Genomic DNA, 26,424 nt, shown 5'->3' on the forward strand with positions numbered 1-26,424 from the left:
CAACAACTTAACATCAATTCATTTTCAATAACTTCTTGATCATTCAATAATAATTCAAGTAATGCAATCAATCAATAAATCACATTATAAACACGTAGCATTTCAATATAGCTTCATAATTAACAGTTAACATCTTAGATAGGTCTCATTAGTACCTAAAGTTCCATTCCTAAACAATCCAAGCAACTCAAGTCTCAAACTCCTCAAAAGCACTCAATTCTGGATGTGCTCGCGAGGCGAGAGCATCTGCTCGCCATGGCGAGTACAAGCCAGATTCCCAACTAAGGTTGTTCCAAGTTCAATCTCATTCTAAATCATTCTCTAATCAATAGTAGGCACCTAAAGGTACTCAAAGGCATCTAAGGTTCAACTTAAAAGTCAAAAACTCAGAATTCAACTTGCTCTCTGGCCATACTCGCTATGGCGAGTAAGGCTGTTCGCTGTGGCGAGCTGCACCAAACGAACTCGCGAGGTGAAGGGAAAGGCTCGCGTGGCGAGCGATGAAGTTCATCACTCGCGAGGCGAGATTCATAGCTCGCCATGGCGAGCGATGAATTTAGGCTCGGACATGATGCACTTTCTACACGAAAATCATCATCTAACAAGGTTCTAAGCCTAATTTGAATCTCAGAATTCATCATAATCATTATCTAAGGTCTAAGGACAGTTTCTACATCTTTCTAACAAGTTTCCACCGTTTAATCATCAATTCTATCAATTTGACCTAATTTCCGATTCCTCTTAAACTCATCCTACGTCATGTTAAATGTAACCGTTGATTCACATATTTAATAGAATTGCAAAGTTAGTCTCACCCTTACCTTAATACACAAAATCGCAGCCCTCCTCTTGGTGTTTCCTCTTCTCTTGACTTTTTCTCCCTTTTCTCCAAAAGCAGTCGTACGTACGTTATGTTTTTCTAAACTAGGTCTCTCCCATTTATATAAATCTTTAACCTACTTATTTTTCTCTTAAATCCAAATATTAATATTCTATTCTAATATATACATATATATATATATAAAATATTTCTATAACAATAATAAATAACAAACATATCTCTATAACATATATATATATATATATATATATATATATTTCCATAACAAGTCATTTATATTTCTATAGCAAATGATATATATTTCTACAACAAATCATGCATATATTTCTATAACAAATGACATATATTTCTACAACAAATCATGTATATTTCTATAACGAATCATATATATTTCTAAACCAAATAACATATATATTATATTAATAAATATATAACATATATCATAACAAAATATCACTCATCAAAATAAATCATATAAATCACACAAATCATATAAGTATATTCTAAACTCATTTAAAATAATCAAATAATTAGAGAGGGCGTTACATATGTTGGGGGCTCATGCCCTGGAGCTTATGCTGCTTATGCTGCTATTTTTGTTTAACCAAGTTGCATGAGTCAATATAAGATGATTAAGATGATGTTGAACCTCGAAATTTTTGGATATATAAGAAACGATGATTAAGATGTTTTAAGAGATCGAGTCCATGCATTAGCATACATATGTTGGGGGCTCATGCCCTGGAGCTTAGTACTCAACACGATGGAGCTTTGGCTCAAATTAACGATGGGGGCTTATGCCCTGGAAGTATATTAATACTCAACAACGATGGGGGCTCATGCCCTGTATTGGTACCACATGCATATAAGAGGTCTAAGTTGCATTGTCGCATAGTCGAGTCAATGATGAAAGATGTTAAGATGCTATGAGGTTTGTGATGTTTAAATGAAGTGATTACTTGATACATTATTACCTATGATGCTATAATGTTTAAGATGTGTATGTTGAAGATTTATGTTGTTAATTACGATTGTTGAATTATATCGATTAATACTATTGTTTTGTGAAATCTCACCCCTTTTGCTTGGAAATGTTGCTCTTCGTATGAGTAACTTGCAGGTGATCGAGCTTAGTGTGTCGTGTTGCTGTCGTGAGTGATGTGTTCCTCACTGAGTCCTTAGGTTGCTCTGATATGTAACAGGATGTGATCTTTTGTGGCTATTTTCCATTTCTTTACGTATTGATTATGATATTTATGATTAAGATGTTTGACTGAATTTTATGAGATGTTTTGATGAGGCCTGCGTGCCAAGACTTTTATGATGATTGAATTTAATTCCGCTGCTATTTTGTTGATGAAGGATAAATTATTATTTATCTATGTTTTAAGATTTTTAAGAATGTGATATCCCGTTTCATGATGTGTTACTCTGATTATTGTATGAAATTTTTATGTTGGGAAAACGGGGTGTTACAATTGGTATCAAAGCAGGTCGGTCCGTCCGACTAATTAGAAGAGTCGTGTCGAGTCTTAGTAATATTTGTATTATTATCTTATGTTGTTGTTACCTGTTGTGTAGAATCTCAGAAATGGCTGGAAGAAACGACGCTGCGTTAGCTGCTGCACTACATGTCGTAGCTCAAGCTGTGGGGCAACAGCCTAATGCAAATGTTGGTGCGAATGCTGAGACGAGGATGCTTAAGACCTTTATGAGGAATCATCGTCCTACTTTCAAGGGAAGATATGACCCCGATGGAGCCCAGGCGTGGCTTAAGGAGATTGAGAGAGTTTTCTGTGTGATGTAGTGCACAGAAGATCAGAAGGTGCGATTTGGTACACATCAGCTGGCTGAGGAAGCTGATGATTGGTGGGTTAGTCTTCTACCTACCCTGGAACAAGATGGTTCTGCTGTGACTTGGGCTGTGTTTAGGAGGGAATTCCTAAGCATATACTTTCTGGAAGATATTCGCGGGAAGAAAGAGATTGAGTTCCTTGAGCTGAAGCAAGGAAACATGTCCGTGACTGAGTATGCTGCTCGGTTTGTGGAGTTGGCAAAATTTTATCCGCATTACGCTGCAGAGACTGCTGAGTTTTCGAAGTGTATCAAGTTCGAGAATGGATTGCGGGCTGAGATCAAGAGGGCAATTGGATACCAACAGATCCGAGTTTTCTCCGAGTTGGTGAACAGTTGCAGGATTTATGAGGAGGATACCAAGGCTCATTACAAGATTGTGAATGAGTGGAAGACTAAGGGCCAGCAGAGTTACCCTAAGCCCTATAGTGCCCCTGCTGATAAGGGCAAACAGATAATGGTCGAAGATAGACGGCCAAGGAAGAAGGATGCTCCAGTTGAGATTGTCTGTTTTAATTGTGGTGAGAAAGGCCATAAGAGTAATGCTTGTCCTGGGGAGGTAAAGAGATGTTTCTGATGTGGTAAAAAGGGTCATGCACTAGCCGATTGCAACCATAATGATATTGTGTGCTTCAATTGCAATGAAGAGGGTCACATTGGTTCTCAGTGCAAGCAGCCTAAGAAGGCGCCGACTACTGGTAGAGTTTTCTCTTTGACTGGTACTCAGACCGAGAATGAGGATCGCTTGATCAGAGGTACATGTTATATTGATAATACTCCTTTAGTTGCTATTATTGATACTGGTGCTACGCATTGTTTTATTTCTTTCGATTGTGCTTTTTCTTTGGGTCTTGTTTTTTTCTGATATGAATGGAGAGATGGTTGTCGAAACTCCAGCTAAGGGTTCGGTGACTACTTCTCTCGTATGTTTGAGATGTCCTTTGTCTATGTTTGGTCGTGATTTCGAGATGGATTTAGTTTGTCTACCTTTTAGCGGTATGGATGTGATTTTGGGTATGAACTGGTTGGAATACAACCATGTTCACATTAATTGTTTTAGCAAGTCAGTGTATTTCTCCTCAGTCGAAGAGGAAAGTGGTGCAGAGTAGACAAGCAGCTGAAGCAACTGGAACGCGATGGTATTTTGATGTTTTCTTTGATGGCTTCCTTATCTATTGAGAATCAAGCAGTGATTGATAAGCTACAAGTGGTATGCAATTTTCCTGAAGTTTTTCCAGATGAAATTTCTGGTGTGCCTCCAGAGAGAGAAGTTGAGTTTTCTATTGATCTTGTTCCTGGAACGAAGCTGGTGTCGATGGCACCTTATCGTATGTCGGCTTCCGAGTTAGCTGAGTTGAAGAAACAGTTAGAAGATTTGCTTGAGAAGAAGTTTGTTAGACCAAGTGTTTCACCTTGGGGAGCGCCAGTTTTGTTAGTGAAGAAGAAAGATGGTAGTATGAGATTATGTATCGATTATCGTCACTTGAACAAAGTAACTATCAAGAATAGGTATCCACTTCCGAGAATTGATGATTTGATGGATCAGTTAGTGGGTGCACATGTTTTCAGCAAGATTGATTTGAGATCCGGTTATCACCAGATTAAAGTAAAAGATGAAGATATGCAGAAGACAGCTTTCAGAACGCGGTATGGCCACTGTGAATATAGAGTTATGCCTTTTGGTGTTACCAATGCACCTAGAGTGTTTATGAAGTATATGAATCGCATCTTCCATGCATTTTTGGATCGCTTTGTAGTTGTCTTTATCGATGAGATTTTGATTTACTCCAAGACTGCATAAGAACATGCTGAGCATCTAAAGATTGTCTTGCAAGTGGTAAAAGAGAAGAAACTTTATGCTAAATTATCTAAGTGTGAGTTCTGGTTGAAAGAGATAAGTTTTCTTGGCCATGTTATTTCTTGTGATGGTATTGCTGTAAATCCCTCTAAAGTCGATGCAGTATCGCAATGGGAGACACCTAAGTCAGTTACAGAGATTAGAAGCTTCTTGGGTTTAGCTGGTTACTACAGAAGATTTATAGAAGGATTTTCCAAGTTAGCACTCCCGCTAACGCAGTTGACTTGTAAAGGTAAAGCCTTTGTGTGGGATGTTTAATGTGAGAACAGTTTCAATGAATTGAAAAAGCGTTTGACGACAGCTCCGGTTTTGATTTTGCCGAAGTTCGATGAACCTTTTGTGGTATATTGTGATGCGTCCAAGTTGGGTTTAGGAGATGTACTTATGCAAGATGGTAAAGTGGTAGCTTATGCTTCAAGACAGTTGAGAATTCATGAGAAGAATTACCCCACGCATGATTTAGAGTTGGCGGTTGTGGCCTTTGTGTAACACCCCGTTTTCCCAATATACAAACTTCTTAAACATTTATCAGAGTAAAAACCATAAACGGGATATCACATAAAAACGTAATCCAAAAACAGTTAAATAATAATTTAACTTCCACATAATATCTTGACATAGCAGCGGAATATTAGTTCATAAACCATAAATCAGTTTGGCACGCAGGCCCCAAATAAAGATCTTAAAAGAGTTAAACAAAACAGAAATTGTCATAGCAGTTCACGTAAAAGAATGAAGCATGTTATAGCATATAACCCCATCCCGTTACGTATCAGAGCGACCTAGACGACACAGTGAAGGCAAGGCCAACTCACGAAAGCAAACTGCACACTAAGCACGATCACCTGCAAGTTACCCATACGAAGGGCAACATTTTCAAGCAGAAGGGGTGAGATTTCATAACAAAATAATGCTAATCAAAGTAATTCGAATCATAATTAACATTAACATCATAATAATTCTTGGATAACTTTGCATATTCAAATAACAAGCATCACGTATTCACATATTCAATAAACAAGTATCACGTATTCACTTATTCAATCGTCATCAACAACATAGCATTATGAACATGACAATGTGACAATGCTCCTAGACTCCTTATATGCATGTGGTACCAATCGTCATCATAAGTATTAATATACTTTAATCGTGCGGAGGACAAAGCTCCTATAAAACGTGCGGAGGACAAAGCTCCTAATATTCGTGGTGAGGACTAAGCTCAATGATATGCTATGCATGGACACATATGAACAAAACATCGTAATCAACTTATCAACATGCATCCAATAATTTGGAGCTAAACTTCATCATATGATTATGCACTTAGTTAAATAACGGAAGCAGCATAAACAGGTCACATAACAAGATGATATCATTATATCAAAGCACATAATTTGTATCATTATCACATTTTCTTATCTTGCATGAATATACAATACAATAGTTCATATTCGATTGATATTAATATAACTTAAACAACTCTACAATCTGCATTAAACGACATCACTAGGTCTCATTACCAGTTAGGGGTTCACTCTTGATCAACAAGTGCGACATAGATCGCATAAACACATAAACAAGTTCATCCTGGTTGTACTCGCGAGGCGAGAGTACTTACTCGCCATGGCGAGTACCACTCAACTCTCAAACTAAGGTTGTTCTGGGTTCCCTCTGATCCTACATTCATTCCTAATCAATACTAGGTATGTTCAGGTACTCAAAGGCATACAAGATTCAACTAAAAAGGTCGAAACACGAAATATGACATGCACTCTGCCTAAGCTCGCGAGGCGAGGAAGGGTTGCTCGCCATGGCGAGTTGTACCAAACAACTCGCGAGGCGAAGGGAAGGGGCTCGCGTGGCGAGCGATGAAGTTCATCCCTCGCAAGGCGAGGATCATCACTCGCCGTGGCGAGTGATGAACAGAAGCACGGGCAGACTAGGGTTTTTCTCAAAAATTCATCACACAACATGGTTCAAGGCGTGGTTTTGATTCCAGAATTCATCCTAAACATATTCTAAGGTTAAAGGACGGTTCTTTCATCAATCTAACAAGTTTTACCGTTTGATCATCAATTTTTAGGGTTTTGACCTAATTCCAAAACTTCTCTAAATCAATCCTAACTTTGTCAACTAATCATCAGAATTACAGTAAATAACATTATTGAATTATTAGTCTCACCCTTACCTTGTATGAAGAAAATCGCAGCACTCTACCTTGGTTCCTCTAGACTTGGCTTTTTCTCCCTTTTCTCCAAAAACGTACGTACAACAAAATGTTTTCTAAAACTAGGTCTAGCCTTTTTATATCTCCTCTTAATTACTTATCTTATCTCACTTTCTCCCCCAAAACTATCTAAAATATCAAAACAGCCCTCAACTAAATATTTTATATTATTTTCAAATCTTTATTCTATTTAACAATAAAATAAATCTCATATCATAATCAAATCCTCCAAAACTCATAACTTATCACGTCATCAATCAAATCACTAAATTCATCGTGGATCACAAAAACATAACAAAATCACGCATATACTATATAATTATAATATAATTGCCTAAACTCAATTAAATAACGATTAAACGAAAGTGGGCGTTACACTTTGTATTGAAGATATGGAGACATTACTTGTATGGTTCGAGATTTGAGGTGTTTAGTGATCACAAGAGTTTGAAATACTTGTTCGATCAGAAAGAATTGAATATGAGGCAGCGTAGATGGCTAGAATTGCTGAAAGATTATGACTTTGTTTGGAATTATCATCCAGGTAAAGCTAATGTTGTTGCAAATGCCTTGAGTAGGAATACATTGCATATGTCCGCTATGATGGTTAGAGAGTTCGAGTTGCTTGAACAGTTTAGAGATATGAGCTTAGTTTGTGAGTGGTCACCTCATAGTGTGAAACTGGGAATGCTGAAGATTGATAGTGAATTTCTGAAGAGTATCAAAGAAGCACAAAAAGTTGATGTCAAGTTTGTAGACTTGTTGGTTGATAGTAATCAGACTGAATTTGTATTCACCCAGGAGCTACGAAGATGTATTATGATTTGAAGAAAATTTTCTAGTGGTCTGGATTGAAACGCGATGTGGCACAGTTTGTGTATTCCTGTTTGGTTTGTCAGAAGTCGGAGATTGAACATCAGAAACCTGCTGGTATCATGGTATCCTTAGATGCGCCAGAGTGGAAATGGGATAGTATATGCATGGATTTTGTGACGAGTTTGCCGAATACTCCTAGAGGAAATGACGCGATTTGGGTGATTGTTGATAGATTGACGAAGTCGGCTCATTTTCTACCGATAAATATCAGTTTTACTGTTGCATGATGTCTGTCATGTGTCGCAACTTCGGAAGTATGTTCCGGATCCATCTCATGTGATCCAGAGTGATGACGTGCAAGTAAGAGACAACCTTACGGTAGAGACTTTACCGGTGAGGATTGATGATCGGAAAGTGAAGACGTTGGAGGCAAGGAGATACCTCTTGTGAGAGTCGTTTGGGACGGAGCGACTGGTGAAAGCTTGACGTGGGAGCTAGAGAGGTAGATGCTGGAGTCTTATCCAGAGTTGTTTGCTTGAGTAAATTTTCGAGGATAAAAATCTTATAAGTTGGGGGGAGTTGTAACGCCCACTTTTAATTAATCAATTATTTAATTGAGACTAGACGAGTTATATTATATTTATATAATATATGTGTGATTTATGATGATTTACGATGTTTTAGATGATTTATGTGATGTGACGATTTTTATGAGGAGACGAGACGTATTTTGTTGTTTAATAAAATAAGATATGAAAATAAAATAAAATATTTAGTTAGGGGCTGTTTTGATATTTTAGAGAGTTTTGGGGGAGAAAGAGAGATAAGATAAGATATTAGTAAGAGATATAAAAAGGAAAGACCTAGTTTTTTAGAAACACTTTGTACGTACGACTGTTTTTGGAGAAAAGGGAGAAAAAGCCAAGAGAAGAGCAAGAGAGACCTAGGGCTGCGATTTCTTCAAATTAAGGTAAGGGAGAGAATAACTCTGCAATTTTATTAATCATGTTATCCATCTGGTTGTAATTAGCAAGAAATAGGATTGAATTGGAGAAGTCGAGAATTAGGTCAAATTGTTAGAATTGATGATTAAACGGTGAAAATTGGTTAGATTTATGTAGGAACTGTCCTTGACCTTAGATTATGAATAGGATGAATTCTGGAATTGAAATTAGGCTTAAAACCATGTGAGTTGTTGAATTTTCATGAAAAACTGCATTCTGCCCGAGCCTATATTCATCGCTCGCCCTCGCGAACGATGATCCTCGCCTCGCGAGTGATGAAGTTCATCGCTCGCCACGCAAGCCATTTCCCTTCGCCTCGCAAGTTGCATGTCGCAGCTCGCCATAGCGAGCATGACCAAAGAGCATGTTGAATTCTGTATTTTTTACTTTTGAGTTGAACCATAGATGTTTTTGAGTGCCTAAAGATGTTTATTAAAGATTAAATGATAACTTAGAATGAGATTGAACCTAGTTTGGCTTAGAACAACTTTAGTTGAGAATCTGGCTTGTACTCGCCATGGAGAGCAGATGCTCTCGCCTCGCGAGCACTTCCAGAACTGAACGCAAGTTAGGATGTTGCGATCTGTGTCGCATAATTTGATTAGAGACAGACCCTTGGGTAGTAATGTGACCTATATAAGATGTTAACTGCAATCTGTGAAGTTGCTATGAAATGTTAAGTTGATTATAATGTGATTTAATGTTTAATTCCATTACTTGAAATGTTAATGAATGAATGATTGAGATGATGCTTGCTTTTATTCGATATCTCTACATGATGTCATAATGTTGTTGTGATCTGCTTATGCTGCTATTGTTGTTTAACCAAGTTGCATGAGTCAATATAAGATGATTAAGATGATGTTGAACCTCCAAATTATTGGATATATAAGAGACGATGATTAAGATGTTTTAAGAGATCGAGTCCATGCATTAGCATACATATGTTGGGGGCTCATGCCCTGGAGCTTAGTACTCAACACGATGGAGCTTTAGCTCAAATTAACGATGGGGGCTTTGATGAGTCATTTATTGACTATTTTAATATGCTTTTTAGTCTAGTTTTATTTAGATTTTATTTTATTTTATCTTAGTATTATTTCCTTTTTAGGATAGTTTACTTTAAATTGCATTTTATTTTATTTCAGGAATGAATATTGTATGGATTGAGTCTTGGAGCAAAAGAAAGGGACTTGGAGCCGATTGGATGCAAAAATATGAAGATTGAGAGACAAAAATATGTCTCCCCCAAGTCAGAAGCTTGGCACGGCCCGTGCTAGCCTTGGCACGGCCGTGCCACCCTCCAGAGTCACTTTTGCTGCTTTTGCTTAGATTTTAAGCTACTCTATTTTTAGCCCGAATGTAATAGCTTAGATTTTAAGTCGAACAAATGCTATAAATAGAGTAGCCATCCATCACAAATATTCATCTTTACTTGGCATTCAATAAGTGACAATTGCTTTTCTAATTAAAGTTCTTTACTTTTCCTTTATTTTCTTGTCATTTACTTTTATGCTTTCTCTCTTCTCCCCCATGTCTACGATGAACATGAGTGAGTAGACTTCTCCTTGTCTTGGGATTGTTGGATAAGTCTAAAAGACATAATCCTAATCAAGCCAAGATCTAAGCCTTAATCTTATGTAACCCTAATTTCTTATCTAAATTCACCGCTTTAACATGGATCAACCGTTATCAAACTGTGGAAACGAAAGTGGAGGGTTTGATAATTGTTTATCCATTATTCCAAATATCAATTCATAAAACGAAAGTGGAGCTTTGATTTCGAACAAGTGAATTTAGACAGGGATTGCAAAGTCAGCGAAATAGGCTTTGCAATCTTTGAGACATATAGTTTTGATCTTGAAGGGAACTAATAACAATCAAGTCAGCGAAATAGGCTTGGTTGTTAGAGGAACCAAAATCTAATAGTAATCAAGTCAGCGAAATAGGCTTGGTTGCTAGAGGAACATAAGAAAAACTGTCTTGAGAAATTAGGTATAACATAACATTATAAGCTTATAGTTTTGGTTTGAGAAGGACTTGTTATTTAGATGAAACCAATGATCCCAAGGCTCCTTTTATTATATTAATTTTCAACCGTTTGAAAACCCCCAACTTACTATTCTCTTCTCTTCTAATCATCTCTAAAGGTTAATTAAATTGAACTACTCCCTGTCGGAACGATACTCTTTTCATACTACTTCGGTAAGACCGTGCACTTGCGGTTTTATCTCATCAAGTTTTTGGCGCCGCTGCCGGGGAGTAAACTAATTTGATTAACTCTTTCTTTGTGATTAGAACTCTTTTCTCTCCCCCTCTTCTCTCTTCCTATACCTGACTTCTTGGGTAGCATAAAGATAATAGATAACATGGCTGAGGAACGCACTCTTAAGGAGTATTCGATCCCTTCTTCGGATGAGCCATGCACTATTATAGTTTACCCAACGGTTCAAGGTAGCAACTTCAAAACAAAACCTGCATTACTAATTCTGGTGCAACAAAACCAATTCTCTGGATCACCTTTTGAAGATCCAAATTTACATATCTCAACCTTTTGGAGACTTAGTGTAACTTGCAAAGACGACCAAGAAACCGTTAGGCTACATCTCTTTCCTTTTTCTCTAAAAGATAGGGCCAGCAATTGGTTCAACTCTTTAAAGCCCGGTTCCATCACCTCATGGGACCAACTGAGGCGAGAATTCCTTTGCCGTTTCTTTCCCCCATCAAAAACCGCCCAACTTAGGGGAAAGCTTTACCAATTTACTCAAAAAAACGGAGAATCTCTTTTCGATGTGTGGGAGCGTTTTAAAGAAATACTTAGACGTTATCCCCATCACGGTCTAGAGAAATGGTTAATCATCCACACCTTTTATAATGGTCTAACATCTAGCACTAAATTGACTGTTGATGCAGCTGCAGGTGGTGCCCTAATGAACAAAGATTTCACGACAGCTTATGCGTTGATTGAGGACATGGCTCTAAACCTTTTTCAATGGACAGAAGAGAAAGCAATCATCAATCCTTCACCCTCTAAAAAAGAGGCAGGTATGGACGAAACCTCTTCCATTGACTATCTATCTACCAAGGTGAATGCATTATCTCAAAGACTTGATCGCGTGAGTACTTGTGTTATCACACCTACCTTTTCACCTCCATGTGAAGCATGTGGCCTATCTAGTCATTCTAGCATCGATTGCAAACTATGTAGTGTTGAGCAATTAAACTTTGTTCAGAATGGCCAAAGAGTTGTTCAAAAATCTCACATTGAACTTTTAATGGAAAACTATTTTCTTAAACAATCCGAACAGCTCCAAGAGCTCAAGGACCAAACTAGACTTTTGAACAACTCTCTTGCTACTCTCACAACAAAGATAGACTCCATCTCCTCTCACAACAAAACTTCTGAAACTCAGCTCTCCCAAGTAGTTCATAAGGTTGACCACCCCAACAAAATGAATGCTGTTACACTTAGAAGTGGTAAGCCACTCGAAGACCCCATAAGGAGAACCAAAACCAATGACAGTGAGAAAGAGATCTGCGAACCACCATCTAGGGAAACCAGGACAGAAAGAGAAGAACCACGAGTTGAGGAAAACACACCACCTCCCTTTAAGCCAAAAATTCCCTTCCCACAAAGGTTTGCTAAATCTAAGCTAGATCAGCAATTCAAAAAGTTCATAGAAATGATGAACAAAATATATATTGACGTGCCTTTCACCGAAGTCTTAACCCAAATGCCCACCTATGCTAAATTTTTGAAAGAAATCCTTTCTAAAAAGAGAAAAATTGAGGAAGGTGAGACGGTTAACCTTACGGAAGAATGTAGTGCCATCATCCAAAATAAATTGCCACCAAAGCTTAAAGACCCAGGCAGTTTTTCCATACCTTGTGTCATAGGGTCTGAAGTAGTGAAGAAAGCTATGTGTGATCTAGGAGCCAGTGTCAGCCTAATGCCTTTATCCCTTTATGAGAGGTTAGGAATAGGGGAACTTAAATCGACAAGGATGACCCTACAACTAGCAGACTGTTCTGTTAAGTATCCAGCTGGAATCATAGAAGATGTCCCCGTTAAGGTAGGAGAGGTATACATCCCCGCTGATTTTGTTGTAATGGAGATGGAGGAAGACAACCAAGTACCAATTCTTTTAGGAAGACCTTTTCTTGCTACTACAGGAGCCATCATTGATGTAAAAAAGGGTAAGCTTGCTTTTAATGTCGGTAAAGAGACTGTTGAATTTGAACTTGCTAAACTAATGAAAAGTCCTTCCATTAAGGACTCTTGTTGCATGATAGATATAATCGACCATTGCATGAAAGAGTGCTCTTTAGCATCAACTACACATGATGGTTTGGAAGTATGCTTGGTAAACAATGCAGGTACAAAGCTGGAAGGGGAAGCAAAAGCTTATGAAGAACTGTTGAATAGAGCTCCTCCGATGGAAGGTCTAAGTGTGGAGGAGTTAGTAAAAGAAGAACCAACATTTCTACCCAAGGAAGCACCAAAAGTAGAGCTTAAACCACTTCCCTCAAATCTAAGGTATGAATTCTTAGGCCCTAACTCTACCTACCCTGTTATTGTAAATGCAAGCCTCGATGAAGTAGAAACTGAAAAGCTACTTTATGTCCTCAAGAAGTATCCTAAAGCTATAGGGTACACCATTGACGACATTAAGGGAATAAATCCTTCATTATGCATGCATAGGATACTTCTTGAAGAAGACTATAAACCCTCCATTGAACATCAAAGAAGGCTAAATCCTAATATGAAAGAAGTTGTGAAAAAAGAAGTTTTAAAACTCCTAGATGCAGGTGTTATTTATCCAATTTCTGATTCCAAATGGGTTAGCCCCGTGCAAGTTGTACCTAAAAAAGGTGGTCTCATAGTTATTAAAAATGATAAAAATGAATCCATTGCCACTAGGACCGTCACCGGTTGGAGAATGTGTATTGATTATAGGAAGTTAAATAAAGCAACCCGTAAAGATCACTTCCCCCTCCCCTTTATAGATCAAATGTTGGAAAGGTTAGCTAAGCATTCACATTTTTGCTACTTAGATGGTTATTCTGGATTTTTCCAAATACCCATTCACCCTAATGACCAAGAGAAGACAACTTTTACATGCCCCTTTGGGACATTTGCATATAGAAGGATGCCTTTTGGTCTTTGTAATGCCCCTGCTACTTTTCAAAGATGCATGATGTCCATTTTTTCTGACTTTGTTGAAAAGATAATGGAAGTCTTTATGGATGATTTTTCTGTGCATGGATCTAGTTTTGATGATTGTTTGACTAACCTTGAAAAAGTTTTGGAAAGATGTGAACAGGTGAACCTAGTCTTAAATTGGGAGAAATGTCACTTCATGGTAAGAGAAGGAATTGTCCTAGGACACTTGGTCTCCGACAGAGGTATAGAGGTAGACAAAGCAAAAATCGAAATTATTGAAAAAATGCTACCTCCCACCTCAGTCAAAGAGATTACGAGTTTCCTAGGACATGCAGGGTTCTACCGCCGTTTCATTAAAGATTTTTCATCAATCACTAAACCACTAACGAGTCTGCTCCTTAAGGATGCAGACTTTGTCTTTGATGACGCTTGTTTGCAGGCATTTTGCAGGTTGAAAGAGGCACTAATCACTGCCCCAATCATACAACCACCAGATTGGAGCTTGCCTTTTGAAATAATGTGTGACGCAAGCGACTATGCAGTTGGGGCGGTATTAGGTCAAAGAAAAGAAAAAAAGATGCATGCCATATACTACGCCAGTAAGACCCTAGATGGGGCACAGGTAAATTATGCCACAACAGAAAAAGAGTTGCTAGCAGTTGTCTACGCCATTGATAAATTTCGGCAATACTTGGTGGGATCAAAAATCATTGTTTACACAGACCACTCGGCCATAAAATATTTGTTAAGCAAAAAAGATGCCAAACCGAGGTTGATCCGATGGATGTTGCTCCTCCAAAAATTTGACCTTGAAATAAAAGATAAAAAGGGGGTCGATAATGTTGTCGCTGACCATTTGTCCCGACTTCGGGAGACCAATGAGGATGAGTTGCCCTTGGATGATTCCTTCCCGGATGACCAACTCTTTTTGTTGGCACAAACTGACGCACCTTGGTATGCAGATTTTGTTAACTTCCTTGCAGTAGGAGTGCTACCGCTTGAGTTGAGCTACCAACAAAAGAAAAAGTTCTTCAATGATCTCAAGCACTACCATTGGGATGAGCCCTACCTCTTTCGAAGAGGCTCAGATGGGATTTTCGGGAGATGCATTCCTGAAAACGAGGTAAGTAGTATTCTAACTCATTGCCACTCCTCTTCCTATGGTGGCCACGCCAGTACACAAAAGACTTCTTTCAAAATTCTCCATTATGGCTTCTGGTGGCCATCACTTTTCAAAGATGTGCATCTCTTTATTTCTAAATGTGACAAATGTCAACGCACCGATAGTATTACTAAAAGAAACGAAATGCCTTTGAACAACATACTTGAAGTCGAAATTTTTTATGTTTGGGGTATTGACTTTATGGGACCATTTCCCCCCTCTTTTGGGAATCAATACATATTAGTAGCGGTTGACTACGTGTCCAAATGGGTTGAGGTCATCGCTTCCCCCACCAATGATGCACAAGTTGTTATAAAATTGTTTAAAAAAGTCATCTTTCCCAGGTTCGGAGTGCCAAGGGTTGTGATAAGCGATGGAGGGTCTCACTTCATTTCAAGAAATTTTGAAAAACTTTTGCAAAAACTTGGAGTGAGGCACAAAATTGCAACACCCTATCACCCCCAAACTAGCGGACAAGTGGAGGTCTCAAATAGACAAATCAAAGCTATCCTTGAAAAAACTGTTTCAACCTCTAGGACAGATTGGTCAAGTAAGCTTGACGATGCCCTTTGGGCCTATCGAACGGCTTATAAAACTCCCATTGGAATGACCCCTTTTAAACTTGTCTATGGGAAATCTTGTCACCTTCCCGTTGAGCTCGAGCATAAGGCCTATTGGGCAATTCGAAACCTCAACTTAGACCCCAATTTAGCCGGTGAAAAAAGAAAGCTTCAATTAAGCGAGCTAGAATAACTTAGGATAGATGCCTATGAGAATGCCCGCATTTATAAGGAAAGAACTAAGAATTGGCATGACAAGAAAATCGTCAAGAAGCACTTCAAAAGCGGTGACCTTGTGCTGCTCTTTAATTCTAGGCTAAAGCTCTTTCCCGGTAAACTAAGGTCACGATGGTCCAGTCCTTTTCAAGTTCGCACGTTCTACCCTTATGGGGCGATTGAAATATTTTCTGAAGAAACAGGATCCTTCACGGTTAATGGGCAAAGGCTTAAAATCTACAATACCGGAGAAGTAAATGAAGTAGTGGCTGATTTCACTCTTAGTGACCCACCTTAAGGATTCTTATCCTTATTTTTGTCAAGCTAGTGACGATAAAAGAGCGCTTCGTGGGAGGCAACCCACTAATTTAAATGCTTTCTTTGTTTTCTGTTATTTTTTTCTTTGTTTTGTAGGTAAATGTCCGAGATTGATTAGGAAACGCAAGAAAAATCAAAGTTACAAGAACCAGAAAGGTGGCACGGCCCGTGCTTGATTTGGCACGGCCGTGCAAGGAATCACAACACCACCTCCATAAAAATTGGCAGAATGATGGCACGGCCCGTGCTACAGTTGGCACGGCCGTGCCAACCTGAAGGCCTCCGGGGTTCAAAATTTCGGCAAATTGTGAGCTTTCCGCATCCTTTCTCACTTTTTCCTTGTTTCTTTCGTTTCTACTATCTTAAATCATTGAGGACAATGCTTCTCCTAAGTGTGGGGGGAGCCTAATAAAGTGTCTTTAGTCGTAGCGTTTCCAAACTCCCTTGAACTTTATTCTTTTGTATAGTTTTATTGTAAAAGGCATGGTTAAGTAGCTAATTTTTATTGAAAATATCATGACACAAAATTTTCATTGTCTCCTCTTATTTGGTTGATTCTTGTACATGAAAGCAAACTCTTGTGTTTTAAGTCTTCTTGATATACCCACATCTTACTTTAAAGTGAATAAAATTCTCCAATGAGAAAAACACAAAGTTGCTTCCCTTGAGTAAATGTATGACTAGGTATTTTAAGGAAACGCGTTTTAATCTTAGTGGTGCATTAACCTTTAAAGATTCTCAAAGTGCCAGTAGTATAAGTTAGTATAGGGGAGTTCATAAAAAGCCAAATAAATTCCAAGATCTCATCATTGAATCTAGATTGGGGAAGGAGGTAGGCCCTCCGACTTCCTACGTGAATATGATTGTTATCTTGAGGAAAACTTTGAAAAGCATCATTGAATCTAGATTGGGGAAGGGGGTAGGCCCTCCGACTTCCTACGTGAAGATGATGTTTTAAGGGGCACCATTGAATCTAGATTGGGGAATGGGGTAGGCCCTCCGACTTCCTATGTGAAGATGTTGTTCCTTAAATAAAGAACTTAAATGTGCAAATGGCAAAGAACAAAAATTCTCAAATACTCCCATCTTTCTTATACGAATTATAGAAGGAATCTTTCTTGGTTGGTTTAGTGCTAGGATTAGACCATGTTTCCTCATAATGCCTATCTTATACAGGAGCAAGAAAAGGGTTGGACTTCACACACACACTCACTTAAAACTTTATCGTTGGGTTGAATAAAAATTACAAGAAATGCTTGAGTTTGTGATTAGTGTACATTTGGGATTTAAGCCCTTGAGGAGACATGTGCTTTAATCGAATTGTCATTTGATAAAATTGTTTGTGCTACTACGTTTATGCCTTTTGCTTGAGGACAAGCAAAGATTCAAGTGTGGGGGAGTTTGATGAGTCATTTATTGACTATTTTAATATGCTTTTTAGTCTAGTTTTATTTAGATTTTATTTTATTTTATATTAGTATTATTTCCTTTTTAGGATAGTTTACTTTCAATTGCATTTTATTTTATTTCAGGAATGAATATTGGATGGATTGAGTCTTGGAGCAAAAGAAAGGGACTTGGAGCCGATTGGATGCAAAAATATGAAGATTGAGAGACAAAAATATGTCTCCCCCAAGTCAGAAGCTTGGCACGGCCCGTGCTAGCTTTGGCACGGCCGTGCCACCCTCCAGAGTCACTTTTGCTGCTTTTGCTTAGATTTTAAGCTACTCTATTTTTAGCCCGATTGTAATAGCTTAGATTTTAAGTCGAACAAATGCTATAAATAGAGTAGCCATCCATCACAAATATTCATCTTTACTTGGAGTTCAATAAGTGACAATTGCTTTTCTAATTAAAGTTCTTTACTTTTCCTTTATTTTCTTGTCATTTACTTTTATGTTTTCTCTCTTCTCCCCCATGTCTACGATGAACATGAGTGAGTAGACTTCTCCTTGTCTTGGGATTGTTGGATAAGTCTAAATGACATAATCCTAATCAAGCCAAGCTCTAAGCCTTAATCTTATGTAACCCTAATTTCTTATCTAAATTCACCGCTTTAACATGGATCAACCATTATCAAACTGTGGAAATGAAAGTGGAGGGTTTGATAATTGTTTATCCATTATTCCAAATATCAATTCATAAAACGAAAGTGGAGCTTTGATATTCGAACAAGTGAATTTAGACAAGGATTGCAAAGTCAGCGAAATAGGCTTTCCAATCTTTGAGACATATAGTTTCGATCTTCAAGGGAACTAATAACAATCAAGTCAGCGAAATAGGCATGGTTGTTAGAGGAACCAAAATCTAATAGTAATCAAGTCAGAGAAATAGGCTTGGTTGCTAGAGGAACATAAGAGAAACTATTTGAAAAATTAGGTCTAACATAACATTATAAGCTTATAGTTTTGGTTTGAGAAGGACTTGTTATTTAGATGAAACCAATGATCTCAAGGCTCCTTTTATTATATTAATTTTCAACCGTTTGAAAACCCCCAACTTACAATTCTCTTCTCTTCTAATCATCTCTAAAGGTTAATTAAATTGAACTACTCCCTGTCGGAACGATACTCTTTTCATACTACTTCGGTAAGACCGTGCACTTGCGGTTTTATCTCATCAGGCTTATGCCCTGGAAGTATATTAATACTCAACAACGACGGGGGCTCATGCCCTGTATTGGTACCACATGCATATAAGATGTCTAAGTTGCACTGTCGCATAGTCGAGTCAATAATGAAAGATGTTAAGATGCTATGAGGTTTGTGATGTTTAAATGAAGTGATTACTTGATACATTATTATCTATGATGCTATAATGTTTAAGATGTTTATGTTGAAGATTTATGTTGTTAATTACGATTGTTGAATTATATCGATTAATATTATTGTTTTGTGAAATCTCACCCCTTCTGCTTGGAAATGTTGCTTTGGCGACTTGCCTAGCTCCGACCACCTCTCACCACCAATTTCTCTCTGGTCTGTCTGTTAGGATCGCTAACTTTGGGGAAATGCAGTCGCGCTAATGCTCTCGGGTGTTACAAAGACTGAATCACGTTTTCTCCATAACTTTGAACCTTCCGAATTTGATCACTCCACTCTTCTCTAACCTAGTTTGATAAGGGTGCTTTCAGCTGCCATGTTTGACTGGAAGGCTGAGCTGATGGTTCCTGCACCAATTCCAGTTACTGGGAGGGTTTCCACGACTGTTCATACGGCACCCTCACCGGTCTCTTTTGCACAGGCGCTTACTGGCACATCCAAGGCGGTTTCAACTGAAAACCCGCCAATACCATATATCCGGGGTGAAACACTTGGTATCAAGATCACACAGGACTTTTATGAACGTGGTAGGAATTTCTGCAAAACCAATTTGCGGGGACGGCTTGTACTAAATAAAGGTGACAAACCGTATACGACAAAGGATATGGAGATAAAATTGCAGAAGCTTTGGAAGATAGGAGGGGCTTGGCGCATGCTCTCCCTAGGGAGGGGATTTTATGACTTCTTCTTCTCTAATGAAACTGACATGCGCACGGTCTGGGCTGCAGGAACAATGAATCTGAAACCGGGGCTGCTTCGGCTCTTTGAGTGGTCGAAGGACTTTAATATGCACACTCAGCGCAACACACACGCTCAAGTGTGGATTCGCCTTCTTGAGTTGCCTCAGGAGTATTGGATGGAGCAGACGCTTCGGGAGATTGCAAGTGCGGTGGGCACTCCTCTCCTGATTGACAATGCAACGACTAAACGCTTGTTTGGTCATTACGCTCGCATTTTGGTGGATATGGATTTATCTCGCAAACTTTTTCATGAAATTGTGGTTGAAAGGGAAGGGTTTGCGTTTACGTTGGAAGTAGCATATGAACGGTTACCGGCCTTTTGCACTCATTGTCAAGGCATCGGGCATGATGTGTCTGCCTGTAGAAGGTTGTATCCCCGGTAGGAAGCACCTGTGTCTAAGGAAAGGATAGCACAAGGGAAGAAGCAAGTCCCGGTTTCGAAGCTAGTTTGGATCCCAACACAAGACAACCCGTCGGGTATTGGCTCATCCGCTGCATTTGGAGCTAAGATTCATGATGGTACGGCTGAAGCAATTCCACAATCATCTATGGCTGCTTTTATTCCTGTTCAACTTATAGATAATCCGACATTTGAAAAAGAAACAAAAACAGCAACATTACATAAGGAAGCTGACGAGATAACTATGCAACCAACTGAATTGGCAGCAAGTGCAGCAGCCGCGAATATGGATGTCCAATCCGAGCAACAAGATCTAGACGTGATTGACCACAATGTTGCTAATATCCCTCTCCAAATTACCTTTGACGGCACAGAGCAGGCAGCGTCACAAGGGGCAGCAGAAACGCATGAACTTGCAGAGGTTGCTCACGCAAACGCAGAGGAAATTCCGGTAATTGTCTATGACACTTCTAATAGTAGGCCACTTGTGGATGTTTCTGATCCTATTGACATAACTGAGGAAGAGCATACTATCCATGTTTTGTCGCCTGTCCGTGATACTACATTGGATATCAATACCCTTGCGGCGCCGGAGGGGATGCCACTGCATCCGGTGGTGCAAGCTGACTTGAATTTTATGCAGGACTGGTTGTCAAAAGCTGCACTGAATGAAGAGGCACCTTTTATTGATGTTGTTTCAAAGTCACAGAAGAAGAAAAAATTAAATATTCCGACGGTTCCACCTAAAACCCGCTCTAGGGGTCCACCCCCACCATTTAAATGAATATCATATTTTGGAATATAAGAGGGATCGGTAACAATGATTCCCGTCTTGCGTTTGCTGATATGTGTAGGTTGCATAATCCATCCCTGGTTTTTATTGCAGAACCTATGGTGGAGTATGATTTTGTTCCGAATTGGTTTTGGAGGAATGTTCATGTTTCTAATTATTGTTTGAATAACAGGGATCCTCTCATCCCAAACCTTTGGGCTGTGTGGGGTTCGGACCATGTTTATAATGTAATTTTTGTCTCATCTCAGTGTCTGGTTCTGGAGTATATTTGCAGAGGCACTAGCTTATTTATTGCTGGAATTTATGCTAGCACTTCTTACCTTCTAAGGAGACATCTTTGGGCAGATTTGACTAGGCTTCAAAATTCATACATGGGTCCGTGGTTTTTCTTGGGTGATTTCAATGCAGTTCTAGGTGCTCACGAAAAAAGGGGTCGCCGTTTACCACCTTCGCTATCTTGCAATGACTTCATATCTTGGACGAATGCTAATTTGTTGTTGCACTTAAATACTAACGGAGTGCAATTTACTTGGTACAATGGTAGACTAGACTCCGATTCCGTTTTCCTCCGTCTCGATCGTGCTATTTGTAATGAAGCCTGGACTGATTTTTGGGGCATTACCTCTTGCACGGCTCTTGTGCGATCTCAATCTGATCATCATCCGTTGTTGTTACATTCAGATTTCTCTTTAATTCGGAAAACAGCGTCCTTCAAATTTTTCAAAACTTGGACCACGCATGAAGAATGTCGACCGCTACTTCTGAACATATGGAATAAGGAGGTTGTTGGTTGTGGTATGCACAGACTTCACACAAAGTTGCTTCGTGTCAAGGATGCTTTCAAGGTTTAGAATCGTTCGGTTTTTGGAAATGTTCATAGACAGGTTCAACTCGCTTCTGATGAGGTGCTGCAAGTTCAGAATCTTATTGACACCACAGGTATTAATGCTGATTTACATTTGTTAGAATTACAGGCTCAGATGAGTTTAACTAGAGCAATGAATTGTCAGGATCAGTTTTGGCGTGAGAAAGCGAGAAATCAAAGTTTTATTCATGGTGACCGTAACACTGCTTATTTCCATCGTATATCTCATATTAAAGCGGCAGCGAAGCCAATTTCTTTTCTTTTAAATGGGGATATGTGCATTACAGATCAGAGGGAAATGGAGAATCATGTAGTCGGTTATTTCCGTGGTATTTTTGGCACTCAAAATGACTGTGGAACAAATGATTTGATAGCGAAAACCATTCCGTCGTTGGTTACTATTGAGGATAATATTATGTTAACGGTTATGCCTTTAGTTGATGAAATTAAAAAGGCGGTGTTTGATCTGAATGCAGATGGCGCCCCGGGTCCTGATGGTTTTTGGGGACATTTTTATCAGTACTTTTGGGACATCGTGGCTGCAGACGTGGTGAGCTCAGTTCAAGATTTTTTTTGCACTGGAGTTATTATTCCGACTTTAAATTCAAATATTTTGGTTCTTATTCCGAAAATCCCTGGGGCTACTTCTATGGCGGATTTTCGACCCATTGCTTTGGCCAATTTTCAATTCAAAATAATCACAAAAATCCTAGCTGACTGCCTAGCTCTTATATGTATGCGCATCATCTCACCTCCTCAAAGAGGCTTTGTCCGTGACTGTAATATTGCTGACTGTGTTATTATTGCTTCGGAAATTATTAACTCGTTACCGAAGAAGCAATTTTGTGGAAACATTGCAATCAAGGTGGATATCCGCAAAGCTTTTGACACGTTGGATTGGGAGTTTTTGATTGTGGTTCTGCATCAGTTTGGTTTCAGTAATAAATGGTAATGCCGTGGGATTTTTTTCGTGCAGCAGAGGTGTCCGTCAGGGGGACCCCTTATCCCCCCTCCTTTTTTGTCTTGCGGAGGAGGTTCTAAGTAGGGCTCTTGAATTGGAAAGGAACTCTACTATGCTTCAGCCCATGTCTTACTGCCGGGGTGTTTCTCTTCCAACCCACATCCTTTATGAGGATGATGTTTTTATTTGTTGTGTGAGTTCTCGGAAAAATATTCGGTGTCTACTACGTGTTTTTCATGAATATGCAGAGGTGTCTGGTCAGATAGTTAACTTTGATAAAAGCAAATTATTTACTGGTGCTATGACAATTGCAAGGAGAAATATGCTTGCTCATCTTTCAGGGTTCTCTATAGGTGTTATTCCTTTCCAATACCTAGGCTATCCTATCTTCCAAGGAAAGCTGAAATGCATATACTTCCAACATATTGTTGACAGGATTAAGGTCAAGCTTGCTACTTGGAAAGGTGCCCTTTTATCTATCATGGGTAGAATCCAACTAGTAAAGTCAATTATACATGGTATGCTTGTTTATTCATTCCATATTTATCGGTGGCCAGTCCGCTTATTGAAAATGCTCGATAGGTGGATTAAAAATTTTGTGTGGAGTGGGGACATCAACACTCGCAAAACATGTACAGTTTCTTGGTCTCAAGTGTGCCGTCCTTGGGATGCCAGTGGTCTTGATCTTAAACCCACTCGAGCCATCAATGATGCTTTACTTCTTCATCTAAGTTGGAAGCTCTTTACACAAAATTCTGATTGCTCCAAATTAATCCAGCAGCGCTTCCTTTCTTATGGATGCCTCGAAGTCGCTATTACAAATCCTCTATTTGGCTAGGTGTGAAAGATAAATTCTCTACAGTGAGTGCAAATACACGGTGGATTGTTGGCAATGGAGATAATATCCAGTTATGGTTTGATAATTGGATGGGGAGTCCTCTTGTCACTATACTTGCTTTGTCGCCGCACCTATTTCCTAGTTTGAAGGCTACTCTTGCATTCATTATCAATGATGGTAAGTGGAACATTCCTCGAATTATTCTTGACTTCCCGTTAGTGGCTGCCCAAATTCTTCAAGTCACTCTTCTGGTCTCCCCTTTGCCAGATAAGTGTGTTTGGCTTCATTCCCATGACGGTGAGTTATCTTCTAAGCTTGCTTTCCAATTTCTTAATCCGGCTCCACCAAATCTAGATTGGGCTACTGATATCTGGCGTCCCTGCATCCCTCCATCCCACTCTTTTATATTTTGGCATTTTATGTTATCCAAGCTTCCAACCGATGAAAATTTACAATTGAGGGGCTGCACCTTGGTTTCCATGTGTCCCTTATGCTATAACCAGGCGGAATCATCTACTCACTTATTTCTTGAATGTGCTTTCTCCAAAACTATATGGCATTGGCTCGGCATAAAGCTTCAGCGTTCCATCCCTCTTGCATCGCCATCCTCGTTGTTGTCTTTTCTACCGCAGCGCTGCAGTTCTCAGCTGCGTGACGTGTTAGTCGCTGCCATTGTTCACTCGGTGCACGCTATCTGGCTTGCTCGCAATGTTGTCCGTTTCAATGCAAGTTCTATTTCTTTTCATGCAACTATGGAGAAGATCACAACAATGATTGCCATGTCGGGAGGCAGCTCTAAAGGATATTGTTTACTGTCCGACAAGGTTATTTTGGAAAATCTGTTTGTTTCCCCCTTGCACAGCCGGGTACGGGACATCATTCCGGTTGTGTGGCAGCCCCCTACCAGCCCTTGGGTCAAGGCCAACACAGATGGGTCGGTTCGAAATTTAATGGCTGCTTGTGGTGGTGTCTTCCGTGACTCTCGCGGAACTTTTCTTGGTGGTTTCACAAGCAATCTTGGCATAGTTTATGTCTTCCAAGCAGAAATCATGGGCCTCATTTTGGCTATGGAATATGCAAGTTCAAACAGCTGGACTCGTTTATGGCTTGAAAGTGATTCTTCTAGTGCGGTACAAGCTTTCCATCAACCATCTCTTATTCCGGTTGGTCTTCGCAACCGTTGGCATAATTGTACTCACAAGGGTCTCTTTATTATTTGCTCCCACATCTTCCGAGAAGGCAATATTAGCGCGGATGGCCTCGCCGCTTTGGGACATGATGTCCTCGGGACCACGTGGTTCACCTTGCTGCCTCCATCTTTGGGGCCGGATTTTACTAGGGACCGACATGGGCTACCAAATTTCAGATTTCCTTAGAATTTTTTGTTGCTTTTATTTTTCTGTATATATTTATTTTCTTTCGAGGGTATTGACCTAGTCCACCCTCTTTGTAAATTTTTTCCCTTTTTTAATAAAATTTACGTATTGGAAAGGCGGCATAGGAGGGGGGGCTGTTGGGTGCCAACCTAGTTGGGATGCTTCAGTCTCTCCGGGATGCCTCACCTTTCTCTTGGCCTTATAAAAAAAAAGCTTAGTGTGCCGTGTTGCTGTCGTGAGTGACGTGTTCCTCACTGAGTCCTTAGGTTGCTCTGATACGTAATAGGATGTGATCTTTTGTGGCTATTTTCCATTTCTTTACGTATTGATTATGATATTTATGATTAAGATGTCTGACTGAATTTTATGAGATGTTTTGATGAGGCCTGCGTGCCAAGACTTTTATGATGATTGAATTTAATTCCGCTGCTATTTTGTTGATGAAGGATAAATTATTATTTATCTATGTTTTAAGATTTTTAAGAATGTGATATCCCGTTTCATGATGTGTTACTCTGATTATTGTATGAAATTTTTATGTTGGGAAAACGGGGTGTTACAGCATGCGCCCTTCAATGGGAATGTGGATAAGATTAGACACATCGTCCAAGGTGATGGTCATATTTCCCACTGGTAGATTGAAACTACTAGTCTCTGTGTGCCACCTCACGTACAAAGCAAGTATCATCTCATGCGCCACACTCTTATACCCCGTGTATAAGATATCACATAATCCAGACGCCCTCACAAGTTCCCAAAACCAATAAAAATTCTCTTCCGGGTTTGAAAGCTCTCTCACCTTTCTCCCATAATTTATGGTTCAAAATTTCTTCTCTACCAAATTTGAGAAACAAATAAATTAAAAAATATCAATTAACCACTTAATAATTTAATGACTACTTAATAAATTATTGACTTAAACATATGAACACTTAACATTTAACCACTTAACAATAAAAAAAAAATTGTATCACTTAATAACTTAAGACAAACATTTAAAATATAAGATTTAACACTTAAACACTTAACAATAAAACAATTAATCATGTTTTGTTAAAAAAAATTCTAATATCTTTTGAGAGAATTTTTTTACAATATAATATACATTTTTGCACAATTTTAAAAAATTACATGAGTTGGCTTAAAAATAAGGACCAAAAGTGGTGACTGAAAATTTTATAGAGACTGCACAATTTCTGCTCATGTTTTGTCAAAGGAAAATTTTAGAGGTATTAAAACGAAAAATTTGATATATTTATAAAGACCAAAAACATATTTAACTCTAAAATAAACAAAAGATAGGCAAAATACATCTTTTTGTCCTTTTGTTCTTTAAATTAGACAAAAATATCAGGTTAGTTGTTTAAGTTTTAAATAAGTCCTTTTAAGTATCTTCAAGTTTCAAATAGATACTTAAATTTTTAATTTAATGCACATAGTTGAAGTTTTTTAAGTTTTTAAATTTTAAACTGGTCTTTAAAAAGATAATAAGAATCTTTTTAAAACTTAAAAAATTCAAAGGACTAACCAATACTTTTGTGTTTTGTCGATCTTAGAAGAATAAAAGATGATCCACATGAGCTTAGCTCAGTTGGTAAGGATATTA

At 38.8% G+C, this 26,424-nt stretch overlaps 1 protein-coding gene and 1 non-coding gene across 2 annotated transcripts; one reads left to right on the plus strand and one right to left on the minus strand.

Moving 5' to 3' along the window:
- Positions 1–11,338: 11,338 nt before the first annotated feature.
- LOC120580395 (small nucleolar RNA R71) lies at positions 11,339–11,445 on the minus strand. The gene has a single exon (XR_005646118.1). It is a non-coding gene; the product is annotated as a small nucleolar RNA R71 (small nucleolar RNA).
- Positions 11,446–20,765: 9,320 nt separating this feature from the next.
- On the plus strand, positions 20,766–24,818 carry LOC112418528 (uncharacterized). The gene is made up of 4 exons (XM_024774909.2): positions 20,766–21,623; positions 21,753–22,581; positions 22,853–23,335; positions 23,443–24,818. The coding sequence occupies exons 1-4, from the start codon at positions 20,766–20,768 to the stop codon at positions 24,816–24,818; spliced, it is 3,546 nt and encodes a 1,181-aa protein (XP_024630677.2).
- Positions 24,819–26,424: the final 1,606 nt, after the last annotated feature.

This window comes from Medicago truncatula, chromosome 4 (genome assembly GCF_003473485.1).
Source record: "Medicago truncatula cultivar Jemalong A17 chromosome 4, MtrunA17r5.0-ANR, whole genome shotgun sequence".
In the NCBI taxonomy this organism is placed as follows: domain Eukaryota; kingdom Viridiplantae; phylum Streptophyta; class Magnoliopsida; order Fabales; family Fabaceae; genus Medicago; species Medicago truncatula.